General features: G+C 48.1%; 1 protein-coding gene across 1 annotated transcript in view; it reads right to left on the bottom strand.

Moving 5' to 3' along the window:
* Positions 1 to 12647, bottom strand: part of GRIK4 (glutamate ionotropic receptor kainate type subunit 4) — a 300728-nt gene that overhangs the window by 10141 nt on the left and 277940 nt on the right. The window contains exons 16-18 of the mRNA XM_044289508.1: positions 11344 to 11509; positions 3780 to 4005; positions 2061 to 2189 (exon numbers count right to left, since the gene is read on the bottom strand). Coding sequence (XP_044145443.1) covers positions 2061 to 2189; positions 3780 to 4005; positions 11344 to 11509 — 521 coding nt within the window. The remainder of the gene's footprint in view (positions 1 to 2060; positions 2190 to 3779; positions 4006 to 11343; positions 11510 to 12647) is intronic.

Below are 12647 nucleotides of genomic sequence, written 5' to 3'. Positions count from 1 at the left end.
CAATGCGTTTTGATGCGTTTTTCACGCGCGTGATAAAAAACTGAACGTTTACAAACAACATCTCCAAGCAACCATCGGTGAAAAACGCATCGCACCCGCACTTGTTTTCGGATGCAATGCGTTTTTCACTGAAGCCCCACTCACTTCTACAGGGCCAGAGATGCGTGAAAAACGCAGAATATAGAACATGCTGTGTTTTTCACGCAACGCAGAACTGATGCATGAAAAAAAAAACGCTCAAGTACACAGACCCATTAAAATGAATGGGTCAGGATTCAGTGCGGGTGCTATGTGTTCACATCACGCATTGCAACCGCGCGGAAAACTTGTTCGTGTGAAAGGGGTCTTATGCTTATTCTCTAAACTAGAATACTCTCAGTTAACCAGGATTCCTGCTGGACCTCAAAAGCTCAACACTTGACTCTATACCTTCTCCAGTCCATGTTGCAGAGTCAGACAGAGCCCAGGGACTGAATCTTAAAGGATAGAGAATTTGGCATATCATAGTCTAAGGCCTCTTTCACACTTGCGTTGTCCGGATCCGGCGTGTACTCCACTTGCCGGAATTACACGCCGGATCCGGAAAAACGCAAGTGTACTGAAAGCATTTGAAGACGGATCCGTCTTCAAAATGCTTTCAGTGTTACTATGGCAGCCAGGACGCTATAGTAGTAGTGGGGAGCGGGGGAGCAGTATACTTACAGTCCGTGCGGCTCCCGGGGCGCTCCAGAATGACGTCAGAGCGCACCATGCGCATGGATGACGTGCCGTGCGATCACGTGATCCATGCGCTTGGGGCGCCCTGACGTCACTCTGGAGCGCCCCGGGAGCCGCACGGACGGTAAGTATGCTGCTCCCTACTACACTTTACCATGGCTGCCAGGACTTTAGCGTCCCGGCAGCCATGGTAACCATTGAGAAAAAGCTAAACGTCGGATCCGGCAATGCGCCGAAACGACGTTTAGCTTAAGGCCGGATCCGGATCAATGCCTTTCAATGGGCATTAATTCCGGATCCGGCCTTGCGGCAAGTCTTCAGGATTTTTGGCCGGAGCAAAAAGCGCAGCATGCTGCGGTATTTTCTCCGGCCAAAAAACGTTCCGCTCCGGAACTGAAGACATCCTGATGCATCCTGAACGGATTTCTCTCCATTCAGAATGCATTAGGATAAAACTGATCAGGATTCTCCAGGCATAGAGCCCCGACGACGGAACTCTATGCCGGAAGACCATAACGCAGGTGTGAAAGAGCCCTAAAATGGTCAGCACAGCACTTGGAGACAGAATCTTCAGGAACAGCTCCCTCACTCATTTCACTTGCACCAACATTTGTCCCCAATCTTTCAGTTAAAATCTCCAATGAATCTCCTATCAAAGAATGGTTTATTGAACAGCAGTAGCTCAGCGGTTAGCAAAGTTGACTTGCAGTGCTGGGGTCTTTAGGCCAAATCAGACCAAATGGAGTTTGTATGTTCTCCTCATGATCATGTGGGTTTCCTCCAGTTTTATCCTACACTCTGAAGACATACTGAGAGGTTAGCAAAGTTGACTTGCAGTGCTGGGGTCTTGTATGTTCTCCTCATGATCATGTGGGTTTCCTCCAGTTTTATCCTACACTCCTGAAGACATACTGAGAGGTAAGCAAAGTTGACTTGCAGTGCTGGGGTCTTTAGGTCAAGTCAGACCAAGGGCAACATCTGCATGGAGTTTGTATGTTCTCCTCGTGATCGTGTGGGTTTCCTCCAGTTTTCTCCTAGACTCCAAGACAAACTGAGAGTTTCATTGACTTCCTATAAAAAATTGTGGATGTTGGAGAATGAGCACCTAGATGGCAGTCACTGACTCCCCTGCTCCACAGCTCTCCCAACACTCTGAGTCCCTAAGTTGAGAAATGTTTTCTGTTATTATGTCTCTGTTTGCATATCATGGTTAAATCTGGTTGACAAAGAAAACCAAGCTAAGGGGAAATACTGTAATCAGCAAATAGTTATTACATGTTCATAGCCATTGCCACCACACAGAAAATATATTTGTGGAATCATTTTCAGATGAGCATGATTACCTTTTGCTCTATGGTTTTCTTCTTTTGGACATATACCCCCATCCCACCACTTTCGTTTCAGATCATCTAGACAGTTGTTTTCTTGAAGCTGTAAGATTGCCAAATCAAACTCATCTCGGAAAACCGAGCCTTCAGGAGAAAGAAATATCAATTAAGTTTCATTTTCCAAATTCATTTTCCAAATTGAGGTGCAAAATAACACTCCAGTGCCATTTAGAAAAACTGAGATATCTGAGCAGTAGAGGCAACACCATAAATCATAATCTGTTTTAAAGGGGTTGGCCCTTCTGGACATTTATGGCATATCAATAGGATATGCCATAAATGCCAGATAGGTGCTGGTCCTACCTCTGGGACCCACTACTCTTTCAAAGATGGGTCCCTCCATGAAATGGAGAGCAAGTTGTGCATGCTTACTTGACTATTTTCCAAAGTTCCATAGCAGGAAATATGACTGATGAGATGGAAGCAGGTCCCATAGGTGGGACCCTCACTTATAAAATATTTATGGCGTATCCTATCGATGTGCCATAAGTGTCCATTTGGATGACAATCACTTTAACCCCTTCAACCATCGTGACGTACCCGTAAGTCACAGTGGTTGAGCAAATATATGAAGCAGGCTGCTACAGTGAGTTTGCTCCACACGCGGTGGGTGTATTATACAGCAGGCACCCGGCCGCAATGACAGGGGATGGCGATCCCGCCAAACCCCATCATTTAACCCCTCAGGTGCTGAGATCAATAGGAATCGCAGCACCTGTGACAGGGGCCAACTGGGAACTTAAAGTGGCCCTGTAAAAAATACTAAAAGTGGCCCCGTTTTGTAGTCAGGTACAAATTGATGGAAGGCAGAACCATCAATACCATACTGTGGCACACTATAGTACCCCAACAGAGCCAAATACCACAGTCCATCACAAAATACTGCCCCAAAAAATCCACTAACCCCCCCTTTCCCAATTTTCTATATAAAAATATATTAATAAAAAATAAACAGTTATCAGTTTTTGTCTGAACTATTAAAACATTTTAAAAGAAAGAACGCCATGACAGAAAAATAAAAATAATAAACCACGCAGTTCACCATTTTTAAGTCATCTTTTCCCCCCCAAAAAATTGAATAGCAGTGATCAAAAAGTGGAGAACCACAGAAATGGTACCAATAAAAACTACAGTTCGTTCTGCAAAAAACAAGCCCTCATACAACTCTGTGGACAGAAATATAAAAAAACTATGGCTGTCAGAAAATGGTGATGCAAAGAAAAAACTTTATTTAAAAAAAAAGTAGTAAAACAAAAAAATTTATAAAGTTTGGTATCACTGTATTCATATTAAGCTGCAGAAGAAGGACGTTATGTCATTTTTTAGCGCGCAGTGATGTCAAAATCCCAACCTTGGCGGAATTGTGTTTTTTTTTCAATTTAACCCTACAATTTTTTCCCCAAGACATGGTAAATGAATAAGCACCCTTAAAAAATAAAACTTATCCCGCAAAGAATAAGTCCCTATATGGCTATATGAATGGACAATTTCAAAAGTTATGGCTATTGGAACATGGGCAAGGAAAAACAAAAATGCGAAACCAAAAATGGGCCCGGTCCTTAAAGGGGTTAATGCATTTAATACAACGGCCAATGAAAAAATAGTCTTTTAGTGTAAAACCATAAAAACATATTAAAAGACATGAAATGATGATAAATTATACGTGTTCCGTACCTATGGGCATGCCAATACCATAGCCTTTAGTGTCCAACAGACCTCCAACCTGAGTAAGATTGCAGTTACGCTGACGATAGTACTCATTCATGGTAGACTCCAGTAGGAAAGCATAATTGGAGTTTAACACTCTGGCTATACCTTCCTCTGTGCTCTTGACAAATACACTCGGTTGCTTCGAGTACATGTAATTCCACATCCGTTGATAGGTCTGGTAACGAGAATTCTAGAGGGGAAAAGAGAGGGTTGTCATAATTTATGCTGGTGACAAGTGATATCACCATTTTCTTCTATTGGGAACACTGCAGTGTCAGGTAGTGTTATATCAGTGCATATGCTCATATTGGGATGACCTAAAAGCAAAATTAAAATGAAAAATTAATATTTCCCTTAAGGTCCCATGACCACAGCACAACCATGTGCAGGAGGCTTTGCATGAGCACTCAGAGTCCTCTGCAGTACCGCATTATGAAGCCACAGAGACTCCATGTGCAGCTCGGTGTCAGAAGAATTCTCTTGTAAAAGTAATGCTTCTCTATGGGGGAAAGCCTCCGTAATACAGTATGCAATGCAGCATAGCAAAATGTTTTTTCGTAAAGAATATGGCGTACAGTATTAAAACGGAGACATAAGAAGATACAGTAGGCACTCATGACCTCCATAGATGACCCTATTGTGACTCCATACAACCCAAATATTTAAAAATCCTTACAAATCTGTAGCTCTAGTAGTGATGAGCGGCAGGGGTCATATTCGAATAATATTTAGCGAATAATTTGTAGAATATTCGTTGAATATTTGCGAATTCTAATATTCGTTAGGAGTAGTGTTGATTGCAAATTTTCGTAATGCGAATTTTCATAATGAGACTTTTCATAATGCAAATTTTTGTAATGAGAATCAATGAGATTGTGAAAACTCAGATCCGATGGTATAATTCTAACCCTGTCATGGAACCATGAACCAGACGTACAACAAGAGATAAGTGGAAATAAGAAGGCTTTATTGAAACTCAAGCTGTAAGCAAAAAGTCCAAACGGATGGCTAAACCGAAGCAGGGTCTTGCGTAGACAGGGGTCAGGAACTAGAAGGGTAGTCAGACGAAGCCTGGATCAGGAACCAGCAGGGTAGTCAGACGAAGCCAGGATCAGGAACCAACGGGGTAGTCAGACGAGGCCAGGATCAGGAACCAGAAGCAGCAGCAGTCTTAGAACACAGGGGGACCAAGCAAGGAACTGAAGCCACAGACCTCCTATATATATGAGCTAGGCATCCAGCTCCTCCCAGTGGGAAGGAGAAGCCGCAGGGTGGGAGGCTACAAGAAACCCAGAAACCAAGATGGCCGCCAGCACATGTCAAACGAAGGAGAACAGTAAAAAGGTAAGACCATGACAGTACCTCCCCCTCAAGGGCCCCTCCTCCGCGGAGTAAGGAACGGTTTCTGAGGGAAGCGTGCGTGGAAGGCTCGGAGCAAAGCAGGAGCATGGACATCTGCGGAGGGAACCCAGGAACGCTCCTCTGGACCATAACCACGCCAATGGACCAAAAACTGCAACCGACCGCGGACCAGGCGTGAGTCCAGGATATTGCTCACCTCATATTCCTCACGATTGCCCACTTGGACCGGACGGGGCCGAGGAACCGAGGAAGTGAAACGATTACACACCAATGGCTTCAACAGGGAGACATGAAACACGTTGGAGATCCGCATGCCAGGAGGAAGCGCAAGGGCATAGGCTACCGGGTTTACCCTGCGAAGCACTCGGAAGGGACCAATAAAGCGAGGCGCCAGATTGGGAGTGGGCACTCGAAGGTTGAGGTTGCGGGTGGACAACCATACACGGTCTCCGACCTGGTAGGAAGGAGCGGGCGCTCGCCTGCGATCAGCCTGGAGTCTCTGGCGCTGCGCAGAGACCTCAAGGGACCTCTGGATCTGTACCCAAGAAGCACGTAGGACGGAAAGGTGATCCTCCACAGCCGGAATATCCTGGGGAGAGAATACCTCCGGTAACACGGCAGGTTGGAACCCATAATTGGCCATGAAGGGAGACGTCCCAGAGGAAGAGTTCACCGCCGTGTTCCTGGCAAACTCAGCCCAAGGCAGGAGGTCAACCCAATTGTCTTGGTGATCGGAGACATAGCAACGAAGGAATTGCTCCAAGGCCTGATTGGATCGTTCTGCGGCCCCATTGGACTGAGGGTGGTAGGCCGAGGAGAAAGAGAGATGAATCCCCAACTGGGAGCAAAAGGCGCGCCAGAACCTGGACACAAACTGACTCCCCCGATCCGACACAATCTCCTTGGGCAAACCGTGCAACCGGAAGACCTCCCTGGCGAAAATCGTGGCCAACTCTTGTGCAGAGGGTAACTTCTTGAGAGGAACACAGTGGCACATTTTGGAAAACCGATCCACAATCATGAGAATGACCGTATGGCCTCGGGATGCAGGGAGGTCCACAATGAAATCCATCCCCAGGTGTGACCATGGGCGCTCCCCGGTGGCTATGGGTTGCAAAAGGCCCAACGGAAGGTGCCGAGGGGACTTACTCTGGGCACAAACGGAGCATGCCGCTACATATGCGGCGATGTCGGAACGTAGAGAAGGCCACCAGAACAGACGTGAAACAGCCCAGGACAGCTGATTCTTTCCAGGATGCCCCGCGGCCTTGGAGTTATGGTAGGTTCGCAACAACCGAGTGCGCAACTCCTCAGGCACAAAACACCTGCCGTTGGGTCTCCCAGAGGGAGCACCAGATTGAGCCGCCAAAATCTGCTCACCCAGGGGAGAGGTCAGGCTGGTGCGAATGGCGGCCAGGATCTGATTCGGAGGTATGACCGAAGTCGGAATCGACTCCTCCCCGGACAGCTCGGAGTACTGCCGTGATAAGGCATCCGCTCTGATGTTCTTGGAACCGGGTAGGTAGGAGACCACGTAATTAAAACGTGACAAGAACAGAGCCCATCTGGCCTGACGTGGTGTCAATCTCTTGGCCTCAGAAAGGTAGGTCAGATTCTTGTGGTCCGTCAGGATGAGAACCGGAACCACCGAACCCTCGAGCAAGTGCCTCCATTCTTTAAGGGCCTGCACGATGGCCAATAACTCCCTGTCACCAATCTGATAGTTGCACTCCGCGGAAGATAGTTTCCGGGAGTAAAACCCACAGGGAAGCAGAGGACCCTCTGGTGTTCTACGCTGAGACAGAAGGGCGCCTACTCCCGTCTCAGACGCGTCCACCTCGAGGACAAAGGGCAACCCAGGGTTGGGATGCGACAGAATCGGAGCCGACACAAAGGCGGACTTTAGAGCCTCAAAAGCTCGGATGGCCTCGAGCGGCCAGACCTGGAAATTACTGCCCTTCCTGGTCAGATCCGTGAGAGGCTTGGCTAGCATAGAAAAGTCCCTGATGAACTTCCGATAATAATTGGCGAAGCCCAAAAAGCGCTGCAGGGCACGGAGACCACTGGGCTGGGGCCACTGTAAGACAGCCGAAACCTTCTCAGGATCCATGGAGAACCCCTCAGCGGAAATGATGTAACCTAAGAAGGTTACCTGGGATCGGTGAAATTCGCATTTCTCAAGCTTACCGAACAGCCTGTTCTCTCGTAACCGTTGCAACACTCGTCTGACATCCATAATGTGGGCCTCCATGGATTCAGAATATACCAAGATGTCATCCAAATAGACCACCACACACTGCTGCAACAGGTCACGGAAAACATCGTTGATGAATTCCTGGAAGACTGCGGGCGCATTGCACAACCCAAAGGGCATAACCAAGGATTCATAATGACCGGTCCTGGTGTTAAACGCGGTCTTCCACTCATCGCCCGCCTTGATCCTTATATGCCGCCCTCAGGTCGAGTTTGGTAAAGACCGTGGCCCCTTTGAGGCGATCGAACAGCTCGGAAATCAAGGGTATCGGGTAAGCGTTCTTGATCGTGATGCGATTGAGACCCCTGTAATCGATGCAAGGCCTCAACTCACCGCCCTTCTTTTTCACAAAGAAAAATCCAGCCCCTGCCGGGGACGAAGATTTGCGAATGTGTCCGCGTGAAAGCGCCTCCCTTACGTACTCCTCCATGGCCTCATTCTCCGCTACCGACAGTGGATAGACTTTGCCACGAGGAGGAACGGCACCAGATTGTAACTCTATGGCACAATCGTATGGGCGGTGCGGAGGTAGGGCAACCGCGCGCACCTTATCGAATACATCCCGGTACTCTTCGTATTCAGGAGGCAACAGAGAGTCCGAGGAAGTACACAGCAACTTGACAGGCCCATGGATGCAACTAGCCCCACACTGCGGTGACCACGAGAGGATCTCGGCCGATCTCCAATCGAAAGTCGGATTATGCTTCTGGAGCCAGGGGTACCCCAAGACCACCGGGTAGTGTGGAGACGAAATCACCTGGAGACAGACCGACTCTCTGTGAACGGCACCAATGGCTATCCCCACTGGAAGGGTCTCATGAGTCACGTGTGGCGGCAGAAGGGGTCTGCCGTCTATCGCCTCAAGAGCCAGTGGGGAACCTCGAGGCTGCAGAGGAATGGAATTGGCGGCAGCGAACACACTATCAATGAACAAACCACCAGCACCAGAGTCCACCAACGCCTGGGTCGTCACCGAGCCCCCGACCCAGGAGAGGACAACAGTGATCAGTGGTTTGTCAACACGGGAAACCGGGGACGAGGAGACTCCACCCAAGATCTGCCCCCGACAGGATCTCAGGTGCGAGCGTTTCCCGGACGGTTCGGACATGCCAACCGAAAATGCCCACCGAGACCACAGTACATGCATCGGCCCTCGCGTCTCCGGAGTACCCTCTCCCCCTCGAACAGGCGAGCAAACCCCAGCTGCATGGGTTCACCCCCAGACAAGTCATCCCCAGGAGGCGTGGGAGGAGAGGGAGGCACGGGTGGGACAGCAAACGTAGGCGCCAATCTGTTAGAAGACCTCCGCAGGCTCTCCTTAAAGGAAGGCCTCTCCCTGAGTCTGGTGTCAATCAAAATCAGGAAAGAAATAAGAGACTCGAGCTCCACTGGTAGGTCCTTAGCTGCAACCTCATCCTTCAAGGCATCCGAGAGACCATGAGAGAAAGCAGCGACCAGAGCCTCATTATTCCAGCCCACCTCTGCTGCCAGGGTACGAAACTCAATGGCGTATTCAGCTACGGATCGTGAACCCTGTCTGATGGACATAAGGAGCTTCGCAGCAGAGGCAGCACGAGCCGGCACATCGAATACCTTCCGAAGTGAAGCAACAAAACCGGAAAACTCGGCAACCACCGGATTGTTGTTCTCCCATAAAGGGCTGGCCCAGGCCAAGGCCTTGTCCGAGAGCAGCGAGATCAAGAAGCCCACCTTTGATCTCTCAGTAGGAAAGGCATGTGGCAGCAACTCGAAATAAATGCCCACCTGGTTAAGGAAACCTCGGCACTGAGTTGGCTCTCCCCCAAAGCGCTGTGGAAGGGGGGCAGAACCGGTCATACCCCGAGACACCGCAGGCGCAGCAACAGGTGTCGGGGTAGACTCTTGCGCAACAACCGGAGCGGCAGTAGGAGCGGGCCCAGGAGCGACAACCGACCCATCGGCAACGGAAGCGAAATGAGCCGTGCGTTCAAGCAGGGTTTGCAACGCCACAGAGAACCGACCCAACAGGTGATCCTGCTGATCAAGTCTGGCAACCAGCGTAGGTAGCGAGGATGGCCCTGTACCGTCAAAATTCATGGCTTGGTCCTAATGTCATGGAACCATGAACCAGACGTACAACAAGAGATAAGTGGAAATAAGAAGGCTTTATTGAAACTCAAGCTGTAAGCAAAAAGTCCAAACGGATGGCTAAACCGAAGCAGGGTCTTGCGTAGACAGGGGTCAGGAACTAGAAGGGTAGTCAGACGAAGCCTGGATCAGGAACCAGCAGGGTAGTCAGACGAAGCCAGGATCAGGAACCAACGGGGTAGTCAGACGAGGCCAGGATCAGGAACCAGAAGCAGCAGCAGTCTTAGAAGCATGTGAACACAGGGGGACCAAGCAAGGAACTGAAGCCACAGACCTCCTATATATATGAGCTAGGCATCCAGCTCCTCCCAGTGGGAAGGAGAAGCCGCAGGGTGGGAGGCTACAAGAAACCCAGAAACCAAGATGGCCGCCAGCACATGTCAAACGAAGGAGAACAGTAAGAAGGTAAGACCATGACAAACCCCCAGGCGTTCCCATGGTCATGGGGACGCTTGTCGGGGAGGAGTATGCCAAAGTGGAACAACTGTACAGATTTTTTTTAAAAAGACAAATATACGAAAATTTGCAATCAACACTACTTCTAAAGTCAAAGATATTAAAGTCTTCTCATTGGCCCACAAGCTAGAAGCAGGGAGGGATCATGTGTACTGATTTAAAAAAATCTTGAATATTTGAAATTACGAATATATATCACTATATTCTAAATATTCGCGAAGTGCCGATATTTGAGACAAAATTTTGCAATTCGAATATTCGTGATCAACACTATAATCTAGTAAAGACTTTTGAGTAGGATCTGTGTCAGAGAACTATGAGAGGAGAGGATCTACATAAGGAGACACAGTGACAGGGTCTTTGATGTGTAAGTGACTCTTCTGGACTTTGCAGACCTTTTTACATAAGCAAAAAAGAAAAGAAGGTCTCTACTTCTTGTCTGAGCTATGAAATTGAAGGTAAAAAAAGAGACCCGCCACCCTGATGTTTCAGTACAGTTTTCTCCATAGCCTAAGGTGACAACTGTGACTATATTGTGACTAAGTGTAACTCTGAGTTAATTTTTTTATGTGCAGAGACAGTGACTGTAAGTGTTTTGGTACTATACTGCAAGATCTCCAGGGGTATCCGAGGAGAATCCATCTTCAGCATTCTACTGAACACTGAAGACACCGGATAACTGTATGATGCAGAGGATTCTCAGGCTGCCTCTGGTCTCCCTGCCCCAGATTCTGGCTTCTTTTTCCATCCCTAAATATGTAATAAAGCATACTAATGATGGGATACGCTTCCCTGCGGTTTGTCTGCTGCCAGTGCTGATAGATGGCAGCAGCGCTCCCCTCTACTTTACCAGTGTGTTTTCAGTTAGCACTGGGGAGATAGGGAGAGTAACAGGGCTGCACTGATCAGCACTGACAATAATTGTACTATGTTCCTGTATACCTACTGTCAGCACTGATCACTGCAACCCCACTTTTCTTTTTATCCCAGCACTAATCAGAGATGCGCTGGAAAAGTAGAGGGAAGGGTTGATGCCAGCAATGTCTGTTGGCAGGGAAGCATTGCACATCGTTTTTAGTATGCTGTACTACATATTTATGGAGGCAGGGCTGGGGCAGGGAGACCAGAGGCAGGCGGAGAAGCCTCTGCATCATAAAGTTATCCAGTGTCTTTAGCTTTCATTAGGACGTTGAAGATGGATTCTCCTTAGCAATGATCAGTTACATCGGAGGGGACACTTTACATACAGTTATTAGCTCCCTAATAAAGTGTTATACTGTAACTTGAAACTTGAGCTGCTCCGAAATCTACTGTATGACACATAATTACTTGAAAAAAGGTCATGCTGGAGCCTCCATGTATTGTACCATACTCAATGGTGGTCTGGTCTGCCAGGTCATCCACTGACTCGATGGGTACGTCCATTCTTTGCACAGTGAGAAAGGCAGCAAGGTTAGCTGTATATGATGATATTATTATTAGGGTAAAGGCCCACCTGTAAGAGCAATAGAAAAGCAAACGGAAATATGATTATGGTTGTCCATTTCTTTACAGCACAAGTCAACATTAAAGTTTTTTTTCTCAGATGTTTTAACTGATGACCTATCTCCTGCATAGGTCATCAGTATCTGATTAGGGGGAGTCTGACACCCAGGACCCCCACCGATCAGCTGTTTGAGAAGGCATCGGGGCTTGCAGTACTGCTTCGGCCCTCTCACAGCTTTGCATAGGCCAGTGACGTTGCGTTCATCGGTCACATGGCCTAGGCGCAACTCGGCCCCTTTGAAGTAAATGAGGCTGAGCTGCGATACCAAATATGGCCACTATACATGTACAGTGTTGTACTTGGTTAGATGAGAGAATGCTACGGTGGTACTGTAAGTGCTTCTTCTCCTTCTCAGATCAGAGATACTGATCATGGAAAAACCCTTTAAATGGATCGCTTCACTAACTCAGGCTTACATACAGTAAGGGATCTTTACAGGGCAGTCCATGTAGAACTGCACAACACTGCACAACATTTTCTTAATACACTGTTAGGGGGTCATTTTTATACTGAAATATGTCTAGATTAGGCGTATTTCAGGCACAGATGGCGGCGCAATGGTTTGTTGCGCCGCAATCTGCGACTTTTCCCCGCTCACGCCAGGTCTAAAAAAGTGTCCGTGGTGTGGACAGGGAAGGGGATGGGTGGCAGGCCCATCTCATTCATCAAAGGTCTTAAATGTAAGCCAGCAAGGAAGCCGTCCTACATTTGGAATTGACGCTGGATGTGGAGAAGTTTTGGAGAGGCCTGTGCCTTTAGCGGATCCACTGCCAGATATAGGGGTCATTAAGATCGGTGTCTAAAATGCCAGTCTTAATAAATGACCTCTTAAAAAGGGTTTCTACCACTTCGGTGTCACATATTTGGCTGTCAGACACTAGCGATCCGCTAGTGTCTGCTCTGGCCAACCATCCTAATATAATTGCTTTTGGGGCGGTGGTTTGGCTAAAAAAAAGAACTTTTATTAATATGCTAATGAGCCTCTAGGTGCTATGGGGGCGTCATTAGCACCTAGAGGCTCCGTCTACCTTCAGAAACTGCCGCCGCCGAGCGCGTCCCTCCAGCCCGCCCATCTCCTCCTGAATGC

This window comes from Bufo gargarizans, chromosome 4 (genome assembly GCF_014858855.1).
Source record: "Bufo gargarizans isolate SCDJY-AF-19 chromosome 4, ASM1485885v1, whole genome shotgun sequence".
NCBI lineage: Eukaryota > Metazoa > Chordata > Amphibia > Anura > Bufonidae > Bufo > Bufo gargarizans.
The sequence above is the reverse complement of the archived record's forward strand: the minus strand, read 5'-3'. Positions and strand labels throughout refer to the sequence as shown.